Source organism: Ictidomys tridecemlineatus, chromosome 5 (assembly GCF_052094955.1).
Source record: "Ictidomys tridecemlineatus isolate mIctTri1 chromosome 5, mIctTri1.hap1, whole genome shotgun sequence".
Taxonomy (NCBI): domain Eukaryota; kingdom Metazoa; phylum Chordata; class Mammalia; order Rodentia; family Sciuridae; genus Ictidomys; species Ictidomys tridecemlineatus.
The window spans coordinates 197,099,952-197,114,643 of NC_135481.1; the positions used below are offsets into that span (position 1 = coordinate 197,099,952).

The 14,692-nt window shown below is 55.3% G+C and overlaps 1 protein-coding gene across 1 annotated transcript; it reads right to left on the reverse strand.

Moving 5' to 3' along the window:
• Positions 1–441: 441 nt before the first annotated feature.
• Positions 442–13,175, reverse strand: Ccn5 (cellular communication network factor 5). The gene is made up of 5 exons (XM_005325295.4): positions 12,847–13,175; positions 12,593–12,683; positions 8,564–8,780; positions 4,587–4,841; positions 442–1,453 (listed from the first exon to the last, which is right to left on the reverse strand). The coding sequence occupies exons 2-5, from the start codon at positions 12,650–12,652 to the stop codon at positions 1,233–1,235; spliced, it is 753 nt and encodes a 250-aa protein (XP_005325352.2). The 5' UTR covers positions 12,653–12,683; positions 12,847–13,175; the 3' UTR covers positions 442–1,232.
• Between the last annotated feature and the right edge of the window lie 1,517 nt (positions 13,176–14,692).

A 14,692-nucleotide genomic window follows, 5' to 3' on the forward strand; every position in this document is an offset into this window, starting at 1 on the left:
CTCCTCTTGATCTCCAGGTATTTGACCCTTCCACTGGGTAACTGATTCCCTCCATTAAATCCCCTCTTTTTATTATTATCGGAGTGAAATAAGACAGTCCTTAAAGAATACTTGCTATGGTCCTGTTTATGAAAACTCTAAGAAGAGCAGCCCCTCTCCACGGTGAGAGACTGCGACAGCCTGGACAGGGCCAGAGGGAGCTTCCTGGGACGATGGGACTGTCTGCCACCTGGAGGGAGGTGTCTGTCACCTGAGGGAGCACATATGTAAGGGCCCCCTCAAGCATGAGCTGAAGACTGTGCATTAACCAGGAGTGGATTATCTCTCAATAGAATCAGCTTCATGAGAAAGCCTTGTTTACATATGGAGTATTCTAATTTCCTCGTTGGATCTGGATGGAAACACCATTTTCTTAAAAACAAATACAGATAGACCATGAAGGAGGTTGTAAAATGTATATTCCTTTTTTTTTTTTTTTTTACAATAAAACATGAGATGCCAAACAGAATCTCACACTTGGCTTAGTTTATTTCAGGCTGTTCCTGAAATAAATGAGGGACCCTTCCTTCTCCCCGATTGTCTCAGTGTTGGGGGGCATTGGTCTACGCCAGGGGCTGAGCTCAATGATCACACATTGTGGGTGCTCAAAAAGGTGGGTTCTTACTAAAGCAAAGTGGCTTCTGGCTTCTTCAGGACACTGTGATTCGGCCTCATGGAGCTCCGCTGACTTCTCCCGGAATGGGGAGGGTGTTCTGCAAGCCCCGCCCTCGGGTTCAGGCATAGCCCCTCTATTCAGGGACAGTCCTGCAAAGCTCCAGGAAGAGAGGAGGAGATCCAGGACACCTGTGGACCACCTCCTTACCCTCCCCCAGCGAAATGGCCAGCACCAGCTGCCAAAGCTAGACGGAGGCCCTGGTGGTGCCACCCTGCCCAGGGAAGCTGGGAGAAAGCTCGCCAGCGCTCCTGCTGACCAGGCGGTGCGCAGCCGGCACCAGACCAGAAGAGCCGGGAAGCCCGGGCCAGCCCCCGGCTGTGGGAGGAAGGGGCCTGGGCACGCGCCCTGGCCGAACCTCAGGTCGGGCTGGACCAGGCAGCTTGTGAATGTTCCCGTCCTCCTGGCCCCGGATGGTGGACCCCAGCTGGACTCATGCAGGCCAAAGGCATGGGTGAGGGCCGTCTGCCGTCAGTGGTCTCCTGGGGACCGTGCACATCCATCTCCATTCCCAGCGGCTCTAGAAGGCGGTGTGCCCGGGTCGGCGGCTCCCAGCAGGCAGGCAGGGCCGCGGCAGGCACAGGCGGCGCTGGGTCTCCAGTTGGCAGAAGGCGTTCTGGTTGGACACTCGGGTGGCCACTCCCAGCCCACACGTGGTGGAGCAGGGGCCCCAGGCTGTGCTCCATTCTGGGCAGGGGATGCCAGGGGGTGCAGGAGCCATGAGGCCAGAAAACTGGGGTCCTGGGGGAGAGACAGCCAAGGGAGCACTGGAGGGGAGCTCACAGCCCAGCACCGCCACTGGTCACTGCCTCCCTGGTCACGGTGCTTGACTCCTCTGGGCCCCCGTTTCTGCTCATGTAAATTTCCTACCTGTTGATTGCTGGGATTTAATCAAATAATGGATGGGACGTGCTTGGCCAGGGCCTGGTCCTTGGAACCACCCCACAGACATGGGTTATTAAACAGCTAGGTGGTTCCCCAGTAAACTTTCTCCTCTCTGTAGTTCCCAACCTCCGCTGGTAAGTGGCCTCTCACAGGCAGGAGGCGTCACCTGTGTGGGGGGGTGCTCAGGGTTTAGCTTTTCCTCCCTCCCTCCACGTTCCTGGAAAGGCAGAATTAACACTGTCAAAACGGCAGTACTACCAAGACCGCTAGGCAGATGTAATGCAATTTCCATTAAAATACTAATGACATTCTTCATAGAAAAAGCAGTCATGGAATTCATTTGGAAATCTAAGAGGCCCAGAATAGCCAAAGCAACCCTCAGCAAGAAGAGTGAATCAGGAGGCATCAAAACACCAGAGTTCAAATTATACTGCATATTAACACAATAACAAAACCAGCATGGCATTGGCACCAAGACAGACAGGAAGACCAATGGAATGAACAGAAGCCGCAGAGACAAACCCACATATGTACAGTTATCTCATACTAGACAGAGGTGCCATAAACATACCTTGGACAAAATATAGCCTCTTCAGCAAATGGTGCTGGGAAAACTGGAAATCCACATGTAACAAAACGAAATTAGACCCCTACCTCTCACCCTGCACAAAACTCAAAGTGGATCAAGGACCTTGATCAGAGACCTGAGCCTACTAGGAGAAAAAGTAGGTCTAACTCTCCATCCTGTTGGCTTAGGAGCCGACTTCCTAAACAAGACTCCTAAAGCGTAAGAAGTAAAATCAAGAATCAATAAGTGAGATGGTATCAAACTAAAAACCCTCTTCACAGCAAACAAAACAATCAAGAATGTGAAAAGAGAGCCTATAGAATGGGAGAAATTCTTTGCCACCTGCACCTCAGATAGAGCACTAATCCCCAGGATATATAAAGAAATCAGAAAAACTTAACACCAAAAAAACCAAGTAACCCAATCAATAATTGAGCAAAGGAACTGAACAGACACTTCACAGAAGAAGAAATACAATTGGTCAACAAATATATGAAAGAATGTTCAACATCACTAGCAATTAGAGAAATGCAAATTAAAACTACATGAGATTTCATCTCACTGCAGTCAGATGGCAATCACCAAGAATACAAGTAACAATAAATGTTGGCGAGGATGTGGGGAAAAATGTTCACTCAGACATTGCTGGTGGGACTGCAGATTGGTGCAACCACTTTGGAAAGCAGTATGGAGATTCCTCAGAAACCTTGGAATGGAATCACCATTGACCCAGTTATCCCACTCCTCGGTTTACACCCCAAAGACTTAAAATCAGTATACCATAGTGACACAGCCACATCAGTGTTTACAGCAGCTCCATTCACAACAGCTAAGCTAAGGAACCAACGTAGGTGTCATTCATCAACAGAAGAACAGATAAAGAAAATGTGGAATTACTCAGCCATAAAGAATAATAAAATCTGGGCATTTGCTGGTAAATGGATGGAAGTGGAGACTATTAAACTAAGTGAAATAAGCCAGTCCCCAAAAAACAAAGGCCAGTGTTCTCTCTAATATGTGGATGGGGACTCATGTTAGGCGAGGAGTAAAGGGCAGGGGTGAGGGTTTCATCTGATTGACAGTGTGGAGAGGGTGGAAGAGAGGGAGGATGGGGATGGGAAAGACAGTAGATGAATCGGACATGACTTTCCTAGGTTCACACATGTGCACATGACAGGTGTGACTCCACATCACGTTCCACCACAAGGATGGGAAGATATGTCAAAATACATTCTACTGTCATGTAAAACTAAAAAAAAAATTTTTTTAAATTTTGAAAAAAAGAAAGAAATCTACATGTTCAGAACAGACCCAAATCAAAACAGATACTTTCAGTCCACAGATGGTTGGCTCCATGGAGGCGGAACTCGTGGACACGGAGAGACAAGGTGTACGTGTGCTGGCTCCGCACACAGGCCACACGTAGAGTGAGGTCCACCTGGAGGAGTGGTTTCTCACCCTGCCTCTGGCACAGGAGGTGAGCTCCCTGGCTCGAACCGATGAGGTGCATTTCACCCCAGGCTCCCCTCAGCCCCCGCTCTAGCCGCTCTGTGTGCTGGGGCCGTTTAAGGGCTCTGCTTTGCTCGTTCATTTAGCCCTCACGACTCTACGAGGTGGCTGCTCCCGTTACCCCCATTGCACAGACGGAGAAAGTGAGGCTGAGAAGGTAAGCAACCCTCAGAGCTGCACAGCAAGGAAGCGGTGGAGCTGGGTTTAGAGCTGGTATAGACTCCACAGCCTGAGCTCGCCATGCTGCATGCCTCTGCAGCATGCAGCACCACTGTGGTACTGCCTGCCTCCCTTTTTGTAAAGCCATATTCATATAATGACTATATATACATAAATAATTTTTTTTGCAGTGCTCAAGATGGAACCCAGGGTCTGTGCGTGCTGGGCAAGTGGCCCCCAACTGAGCTCCACGCCCCAACAACCATAGGTTTTTAAAAAGCAACAAAACAAAAATAAAATCTCTAAAACTGAAGAGTTCATAGCAGGAGTAACTGTCTTTTCTCCATCTCTGCCCGGCCCGAGGCCCACGTCCCAGAGACAGCCACCTTGCCTGGTTCAGTTGCAGTCCTTCTGATGAGTCCAGATGGTGATGCACTGGTGATGTGCTGGTCGTGGGGGCTGCTGTATTTAAACATCGGGTCCCTGTCACATCCTGCATTCCTCTGCTGTGCACGGAGGATCGGCTCCAGTGTCCTACCCTCCTCCCCACCCCACTCTGCCTCCTGACTTTCATTTTCCATTCTGATTGTGTAAAACCCAGCACTTCTGGGCTCAGCCGAGCTTAGGGTGGCCTGGCGATTCTCCCTCCACTGTCTCCACCTCTCCTCGTCCACCCCTCTCCGTTTCTGAAGTGTCCCTGTGTCCTAGCACGAAGCCCCCTCCCCTCCGTGGCCTGAGCCGTCCGGAGCTCACCTTGGCCCTGGGGGGGCTGGACGGCCCTCCCGGCCGCCTGGTCACACACCCACTCGGGGCAGCACTTGCCGGGGACCTCCACCCTCCTGGGGCGCGGGCAGTCCCGGCTGGGCAGGCGGACGTCCTCGCTGCACAGCGGCAGGCAGGTGAGGCCGCCGTCCTCACAGCGGCACAGGAGCCTGCAGTGCGGCTGGAAGGTCTCCCCGTCCTGGTAGAGGCGGCCGTCCAGCTCGCAGCCCGCGTCGTCCTCTCCCACTGCAGAGGGAGGAGAAATAGGGCCCCGGTCACCCCAGCTCCGCGTGGCCCTTCCGCAAAGCTGCTAGGATCCCTGGGGAAGCCGCACCCTCGGGGTGTGGCGCACTGCCCAGGGCTCCATCCCAGCCACGTGCACGGGCCCCACCAGCCCCCACCATCCCTGAGGCAGGACACTGGGACCCTGTACAGGGTGTGCCAGATGACCAGCCAGGCTTAGAGCTCAGCCTGCCCTTTCTGAGCTGTGGACCAAGTGATTTCACTTCTCCTTGCCTTAGTTTACCCATCTGCAAATGGAATCCCGTGGTACTTATTTCACAAGGTGGTATAGACCCAGTGAAGTGATGTAGGAAATGAATCCAACAAAAAGGGGACGGTCAGCAGGTCCTGGCTACTGTGTTGTTATCCTGAGTAGACTAGATTAGTACACACTCAGGGACTTTATGCGACAGCCTCATTGTCCCGCTGCATTGCAGTCACCACTGTCACATCAGGGCTTAACTTGCTGGCGGTGTGACTCTGGGTCACTTACTTAACTTCCCTGAGTAGCCTGAATAATTGCAATGATGAGAACAGTCATCTGTACCTTCAGGCCACGTGGATAATAAGTAGTAGCACACTGAAAGGCTTACAGTAGGTGCCTAGGAGGCGGAGAAGTATGCCCTTGAGACATGGGTTTCACTACCACTTCCTCCACCCACGCAAGCTCCTGAGGGCTGGGGCACGGGTGTTCCTCCTGGGATCCCCCAGGGCTGGCTGAGAGCCTGGCTGGGACAGAAGACCCTCAGATGCCCTTTGAAATGTCTGGCCCAAGGCTCAGCCTGTGACAGGCTCCGACTGAACAGTTCCAAGCCCCAGTGTTCCAGCGATGGCTGCTGTGCCTGCTGTGGGTGCCCTGCTCCTAGCTGGGAATGAGACACAGTGTACCTCAGTGACGGAGGGACCCCAAGCCAGTGGAAGACCAGCAGCAAAGTCGCCTGGAAAGGTATGCAGCTGTCCGGGGGCAAAGAAACAGGTGTGGGTGGGGGAGGCTCCCTGGGGACCTGGGTGACCATCCAGTGGGTCTGGGGCAAGGGCTCACTGGCTGCAGGCCTCCAGGTCTAGTGAGAGAAACCTCAACAGACCTCAGACACGGAGGGCGAGGACCCACAAGTACTTGGACCCACGCTGGGGACCCAGGGCCGGGTTACTTGGCCTCTCTGAGCCTTGGTGCTGCTGCAGGGCCCTGGCAGGTAAAGTGAGCGAGCGCCCAGCGAGTTCTCAGTCCCGGCCTGGCGCAGAGGCGCTCCATCAGGGGGCGGGGCCGCTTATCATTCCGGGAAGGCCAAGACCCGGGCCAGCTCCCTCTCCCGGCTCAGGCCTCAGTCCTTTGGCTCCAAGTCCCTGACCCTTTGGCCTGGACCATGTGGCTGCTGGCTCCCTGGAACCCACAGGGGCAGCTGCACCTTAGTCCCCACCCTGGCCTGGCCAAGCCCGGAGCTCCAGCCTGGTGCCTGCTGCCGCTGCCGGGGGCCTCGGGGTCACCAGGATGACCTGCATACAGAGGGCTGTTAGGAACGTCAGCCGGGGTGAGGATTTAGCCCAGTTTCTCAGCCCTCCCTGGTCCTCAGCTTGGAGACGGGGGTCAGGCAGCCATCCCTCAGCGGCCACTCCCCACGTCAGGGACTGTGTGTATCTGTTTGTGCTCCCAGATGTCACCAGGCACCTCCCAACTTAGCACACTTGGAATTCCCCTGCCTGGCCACACACCTCCCGCTGCCAAAGCCCTCCTCCTCCTCCTCCTCCCCCTCCTCCTCCTCCTCCCCCTCCTCCTCCCCCTCCTCCTCCTCCTCCTCCTCCTGGTCCTCTCCAATGTCCCCTTCTCCAGGAACCTCCCACAAATGACGCCTTCCACTGAGCATCGTCCCCCCCCCACTTCCCCCAGGCACAGACCAGTCCTGCCCTCTGGGGACTCTGTACCCTTACAAATTGTGGCCTAGGCAGGTGACTCAACCCAGTTCCCTCATCTGCAAAACAGGGGTAACAGAATCCACTTCCATGTTCAGGAGAAAGTGAAACTGTGTCCATAAAGGCTCGGACTCACATGGAGGCCACCAGCTCCCAGCCTCTAAATTGGGTGCAAATTATGAAAACTCATGAGCATCACCATGTTGCCGGACCAGGGCTGGGAATGGCAGGAAGGAGCAGAGACCAAGTAGATTCTGGCTGCAGGTGTTTGAAGCCTGAATCAAGAGTGGGTGAGGAGAGCCCTTAGTGAAGTTGTTGACAGTACCAGCCACTATGCACTCATTGTGTGCCGTTGAGCAGAAGAGTGTTGGAGCCTAAGATCACGGAACCAGATCTCCGAGTTCAAATCCCAGTTGGCCATTATGAGCTCTGTGACGTTGGGCAGGTTGATTAACCTCTCTGTGCCTCTTTTTTCCATCTGTTAATACCAACTTCAAAAGGCTATTGTGAGATTAAGGGAGTTGATATTTGTGAAGCCTGGCACGTGGTCAGGGTTACACAAGTTCGATATATAAACTCTGCCTTATGGCATGGAGAATCTAAATAATAGCTTGTGGAAGCTAAGTGTCACATCTCTCAGTTTTTCTTTAGGCCCATTTTCATTAGCGGTCATCTGTGAGTTTAACCAATCATCCCTTTCTCGTTCTTTCCTCCTCCTGCCGAAGGGAACATTTAACAAGGATTCACTGTGTCTAAATTTCTGTCTATAAGTTTTGTTTTATTGGTTTTTAGTAAGACTTTTCCTACAGATGGATTCATTGTCAATGATTCACGAGTCTCCCTTCCTCTCCTCTCTCTCTCTTTATTTTTACAAAAGTATGAGATGCACGCGAACGAAAGAGGCAAATCCTTCTCCAGGCCCTTATCATTTTTAAAAACCTCTGACCTCTTTCTATTTCTCTGAAGGAGTGGTTCTGCACAGGGGATAATCGTGCCCTGGGGGCACTTGGCATCCTCTGGACCCAGCTGTCAATTTGAGGGGCAGGGAGGGCTGCTGTGGCGTCTAGCAGGTGGAGCCCAGGGAGGCTGCTAGTGTCCCCCCAACAGGACAGCCCCCTGCAACAGGGGTGCCATCAGAACAAGACTGCAACCCCTGCCCTGCAGTGCCGGCGGGTGCCAGGCCTGGCCCGTGCTCAAGGTCATTGGGAAGGGCAGAGCCAGGACTGTGGCCCAGGAGGAGGACGGGAGGAGCATGGCTTAGATCTGTTTGCAAAGGCCGCAGCTGAGTGACGTGAAGCGTGTCAGCTAGCGTCTCTGGGCCTCAGTTCCTTGTTTTAAAATGGGTCTGAAAGGACCTCCTGTCCCCTGCCTCACTTGGAGGCCCGTGACTTGTGCAGTAAGTGCTCCACACGGTGCCCGACACTGCCCTAAATAAGGGGCTGCGTTACTTCCCCAGTGTCACTAGGACTCTCGGGAGAGGACAGTGGCTTCTGGGCTGCAGAGTCTGGGAGGCTTCCCGGGCAGGCTGAGCTTTGAAGGCTGGCTACGATTTGGGCAGGTAAAGCCCGAGAGGGGTCTTCAGGTGGGCAGGGCAAGGAAGGTCAAGGAGGACAGTAGGAAGTGGGCCCAGGAAGTGGCGGAGGGTCCCAGGTCCAGCTGGCTGGAAGGTGCACCTGCGGTGAGGCTGTAAGGGGGACGAGGGGGAGGGCTCTCTCTGACTCAGGCCGGTGGCCTTGGCCTCCCCCCACACCCTCTGTGAGTCCCGCAAACCTGCTTACAGAGGCACACCGCCCCTCGGCCGCCGGGGCCCGTCCCAGGCTGGCAGACCAGGCCTTGGCTGGAGTCGCAGACGTGGAGGTGGTCACAGGGCTCCCCCAGGCGCCGGGCACAGACCCGGCAGCAGCCACAGCCATCCAGCACGAAGGGCACCCCCAGCGGGCATCGGGGTGGTGGCCAGGGACAGGCACAAGGTGTCGGGCACAGCTGGGCACACACCTGAAGAGACAGAAACCTTGCTCAGCCCTGAGGTAGACAGTGAAAACCTCCCACTGGCCACCTCTCTGCCAGGCTGATCAGGGTGGGGTCCAGGCCTTGGCCTCAGAGTCAGTAGACCCGACCTTGAACCCCAGCGTTCCCCAGGCACTCCCTGAGAGGCAGTGTGGCATTGTGGTCATGAGCAAGAGCTCTGCCCCTTATCAGCTGAGTGACCCTGGGAAAGGTACCAAGCAAGCTCTCTGAGCCTGGTCTCCTCACCTGTGCAGTGAGGCCAATGGTAATGTCCGACTCAGAGGCTTGCCGTGACGAATGCCTGAAATGACTCAGGTCAATCCTGTAGCACATCATAGGAGCTCAATGCATTCAGCTCCATCGTCATCTTTGTTAACTACAGTAACAGGCTTTGCCCTGCCCTCTATGAGCAAACAGGAATGCGTGAGCGACACCCCCAGGATTAAACTGCAGAAGCCAGGGCACATTTTCTAGCACGTGGATGCTTCGCTTGAAGGCTGGTTAACTCAAAAAGTACCATGAACACTTTTGGTCTTTGAAACAATCCAAGTATGCTTCCCAACCCTGGATGCACATCACACCAGCCAAGAAACTCCTAAGAGCCCTCTGAGTCTTAGCAGATCAGAAGCCCCAGTGGCAGGACCCTGGAATCTGTGCACTTGACAAGCTGCCCAGGGCTTCCAGAGCACAGGTAGGTTTGCTTTGCCCTGGGCTAACCCCCACCCCACCGGGTACAGATGGGGAAGCTGAGCTTCAGAAAGGGGAAGGGACTCTCCAAAAGCCAGAGTGTCCACTGCAGGGCTGGGGTCAGGCCCAACTCTGCTTCCCCCATGTGGACCTAGAAACCCAGTTTGGTAGGCTTTTCCTGTGGTAGGGAAACCCCGGGCCAGGGACCCCCCCCCCTCCAGTGGCAGGCTCAAGGTATCAACCCAAGTGACCCAACTGCCCCTTCCCACCCAGGACAAAGAAACACCCAGACCACAAGCCAGATGCCAAGTGCTCCCTGCATGTGCATTTGAAGGTGGGGACCAAGAGGTAGGCCCAGCTCCAGGTGTCCCCCGAGGGGTGGGGCTGAGGCTCAGTGGTCGAGCGCTCGCCTAGCACCTGTGGGGCCCTGGGTCCGATCCTCAGCACATGTAAATAAATGAATAGAATAAAGGTCCCTTCCGTGAGGACTGATCCTCTGCAGACTTGTGGGGACTAGAGGGGATCTTCCAGAGGAGGGAAGATTTGTGGTTTGGGCTAAGAAAACTAATGATGTCACATCTCTCTGGTGACCCAAAGCAGGCAATGACCAGGTCACCCTATTCCCTACCCTGACCCTCCCCTGGGGCCCCAGGCTTTCGTTGCTTGCAGCTCCCACCCTGACCGGCAGGGGCCACCTATGCTGGCTGGCCAGCCTCTGGTTTGGGTGGCAGAGGAGGCCACCACCTGGCTCCCACCCACGACCGTGCTCCCAGCAGAACTTCGGATTCTAGAGGAGGGGCCTCGCCTCGTCCCCCAGGTGGTGTGGTCCAGTAGCACAGCCTCCCCTGGGAGCTCATCAGGAATGAGCATCTGGGGCTGGGCGGGGCTGGGCGGGGCTGGGCTCAGGGGCAGAGCGCTCGCCTAGCATGTGTGAGGCCCTGGGTTCGATCCTCAGCACCACATAGAAATAAATAAAAAAAAATAAAGGTATTGTGTCCAACTGCATCTAAAAAATAAATGAAATAAAAAAGGAATGAGCGTCTGGACCTCCCTGATCATCTGCGTCGGGCTGATGGACCCAGAGGTGACCTGAGAAGAAAAAGGCTGACTTTGGAGTCCCCAAACCAGAGGCCCACTCCTTTTGCTGTGGATGGTGGGGACACGGATCAGAATTGGCTCCTGGGTCCCTTCACCCTAAAATAAGGGTGCCAAGAGTCAGCCTTCTGCTGAGCCCCGGGCCCCTCTGTGGGCTCCCTTACCCAGCCAGCTCTGCTGCCTTCTGCAGGCCCTGAGACCCGGGGGAACCTGTCAATGACGTCAGTGATACAGCTCACTACCACCTGCCACACCACACGTGCCACCTGGGAGGGCGTCACTGTGTCATCGGATCTGACCCTCCAGTGAACTGCCATTCGCATGTCCATCTGAAAGATGAGGAAATGGTCAGCCAAAGTAGTGGAACCAGGACCAGAATCCAGGCTCTGGAGTCCAAGATCCGAGCTCTCAGTTGCTCTTGACCTCTAGGGACTCAGAGGCCAGCTTAGCCTCTATTTGTTCAAGAAGGATAAGTCAGGAGGATGTCTTGGCACAGCCACGGAAGGACGTGCCCTTGCTGGCATTCCTCAGGACCCACCCCATCCACTCTGGCCCTAACTTCCAGTCGTCTGGTCACTCCAGGTGTGCCCAGAGCCTTGCGTGGCTACCCGAGGGTACTGGCTCTACTTCCTGCCTTGACCTACAGTAAGTAGCCTGGCTGCTTTGTGACCTGGAGGTGGAACTCAGCCTCCTCCCCCATCGGTGGACAGAGGCCATCTCTCCTGAGTGACTAAGTGAGGTCGTGGTCAGCTCCTCCACAGGACCCTGCTTGTTTCCAGGTCTCTCTGCCTCCTGCCCGTATTCCCAGCCTGGAGCCCAGGAGCCCACGCCTGCCTGGAGGACTTGGAATTCTGTTTCTGTGGGTGCTTGTGGCTTCACATGTTGGCCGTGGCCAAGTCCCTGGGTCTCTCTACAGGATGCTCAGTGGTTTCCCGGGACAGGGAAGAAGCCCGCGTGCAGCGCGACCAGGAGGGCTACCTTGGTTTTGGTAGTCCCGGGCCCCTCTTCCTCCCAGAACCTCGGGCCCTGCTCCAACTACCCAAACCACATGCCCTGGTATCATGTCCCCATCCCCTTGGGGAGAGCCAGCAGCCAGCCCGGGACACTGGTGAGACTGCTCCGGCCTGGGAGGAGAAGCTGCCACCCCCGTGTGCCTCCAAGGAGCATAAAAATACACCAAGATCTCAGCTCCTCAGGGACCAACCTCCCTGGCTCCAAGAATTCAGCATTTGCTGAGGGGTGACCCAGCTTGGCAGCTGTGGCACTGGACAGGTTAAGGTGGGAGGCTCAGGCTGGGACCCTCTTCACGTACCCCAGGCCTGTCTGGCCCCACTGCACCATCTTCTTCTACTCTCACGTTTCTTTGCTCTGCGGCTCTGGGCACTTGCTTCTCCTCTCTGAGCCTCACTTGATTGAAATGGGGGCTATAATCCCTTCTGGGATTGTTATGCACATTAGGTGGCCCACAGCCCTGTGGAAATGCACAGAGGGAGGAGGGATCACAGAGGGGTCCCTGGGCCTCTCCAGCAGCCAACCCCCACCTGAGCGCCCCGCAGCCCAGTGTCCTCACGTTGTAGACTTTCCGGTCAGTTAGACTCCAGCGCCCATCCCAGCCCTGGCCTGGACATAGGTGAAGCTTCTCCTGTCTAGAGTGCCCTGTCTTTGAAGAGGCGTTGTGGGGACTGGTACAGTCACTGGAGGTGTCTTCTGAACACTCTGGGCCCAGGGCCTGTGCTCAGTGTTGGAGGAGGTTGTCAGGAGTGGTCTCCTCGGAGGCCTCGTGAGCCTCATGCCCATTCAACGGAGGCAGAAGCTGAGGCTCAGACTAGAACAAGGACTTGCTTGAGGTCCCTCAGCAGAGCTAGAGAAGCCATGTCTGGGACCAGGCGGGGAGCTGGGCTTGGCACAAAGGCCACACTGTGCCCCCGGTAAGCTGCAGGGCTCAGGCTGTACACTTACACCCACCCCCACCCCCACCCTGAGGAAGTCAGGGTGCCTTCGGGGCCCGGCCCCCTTACCTTTGAGAGCAGGCAGAGGAGGGAGAAGGCCAGGAGCTGGGTCTGTGCTGTGCCTCTCATGTCCCTGTGCCCCGCGGAGCCAGCTTGGAGCCTGGGAGGCAGGACCTGTGAGTCTTTATGTTCCGGCGGCTGTGAGGTCACTCCCAGGCACACACACTTGCACACACACACACACGCACACACACGCTCACGCTGGCCTGTTCATTCCTCGCCCCTCTCCCCATCCTCACAGTCCCCATGATGAGCCCATTTACCTGAGTGTGAGACCGTGGAGACCACCACAGGGTGCCTGCCAGTGCGTGTGCGTGTGTGTGTGTGTGTGTGTGTGTGTGTGTGTGTGTGTGTGTAGCCAGAGGCAGTGCCAATGCCAAGAGCCTGTGACAGGCTGGCGGGCCCTCGCTAGCTCCTTCCAGCACAAGTACGTTAGCTCAAGCTGCTGCCATAGCTGCTCCAGCCCCGCTCAGAGCCCCTGCCCCACCCAGGGGGCAGTCGATACCAGAAGCGTCCAGCCAACACCCCCTTTGCAGACCTGACCCCAGCCCTCCTCAGCCCCGTGGCTGGGACTCTGGGCAGCCCCAGCCCGGCCTGCGGTTTCTGGCAGGGAGATTGGCAGCCACCCAGAGGTGGGTGTGACCCAGAGCAGAACTTCCTTGGCGGCCTCTCTGTTCTTGGCAACAGGGTGCCGCCCCAGGCCTCCTTCCCGGGCTCTGGAAGGTGGCCTGCCCCTGGTGGAAGAGCCTGGGCAGGCTGGGCCTACTGTGTGCTAGTACTTGCTGAGCCCTGCTGCAGGATCTGCTCAAACCAAAGCCATTCTGTTGGATCTGGTCACCGGAGCCTCTTGCTGGGGCTGGACCAGAGGGGGAGACAGTGGGAAACTGCGAGATTCCTGGGAATACTGAGGGGGGTCCCTTGATCAGACCAAGAGTGAGGAACAGCTTTCAGAGAACCAAGAAAAGGAAGGGCTAAGGAGGCAGAATATTCCAAACACACATCCAGGTGCCTGGAGGTGGGCACAGCATGCCAGCCGTGCCTCTTCTGGAGCCGAAGGGACCTGGGGGGACTGCACCTTCCTGTGCAGGGGGATGGATGTCTGCGGAGACTAACACACACCCCCAAGACTGTGGGGACGTCTGCAATGTTCTAGCCACCGAGAGCAGGGGACAAAAAGACACAGGCTTGGTAATAATGGTAAATAAAAAATAATGGCTGGGGAAGGTATGGTCCCCATCATCTCCACCAGTATTCCAAATCTCAGAGCAATTATGCCAGAGAGCAGAAGGTTCTAGAATGGCCAGCGGATGAGGAAGAAGAGTGACTTGCTGTAGGGGTTGGGAGGAGAGGCTGAAGGTGAGGACCCAGGATTTGACCTTGGCAGGCGGGAGGCAGTGGTGAGAGGTTCCGAGAAATGAAGGAAGGTAGGATTTGAGGGTCTTGTGTTTGAAGACTGACGTTCAGAGGCATGGCTAGAATATCTTACACCCACATGGGTCATTCTGCTTACTCCTCCTCCTTCACACAACAAAATGATTTCCAGTGCTCTTCATGGAATGAACCAGATACACTTCACACTTGAGAGATTCCAAACTGTTAGGAACTTTCTTTGTCCTTGAAGGTGTGACCCTGAGTCCACATGCCCTGGGGGCAACTCTAACACCATTTTTTTTAAATTAAAGGATGAGAATTCATTAAAATTTTATTAAAGTTTATTAAAGGATAAGAATTAAAATGTGTGATTTGACGCTTACATGGGTATCATTAAAATCCAACAGTTACCGCCACAATGGTTCAGAACTTAGGCCCCTAGATCACTGACAGTATTCAGTTTGCTGGCACAGATGTGAAGAGCAGACTGACTTCTGTCAACTCTTCTTCTCTCAGTTCTCTGCCCACTCCCTAATGGCCTGCACCCCAGAAAGGCCACTCCCACCTTTGTGTCCTTTGTGTCTAAGGTCATTGATTGGTTTTCCCTGAGAGGCCTCGTGAGCCAAGAGGACAGTTAGGAGGTGTGAGGAGGAGGGCGGGTCAGGGCCGTATCACCTGCTCCACGCGCTCTCTCTGCCAGCCGTGGCGGCTGTGCGGTGGGCTCCAGCCAGCAACGCG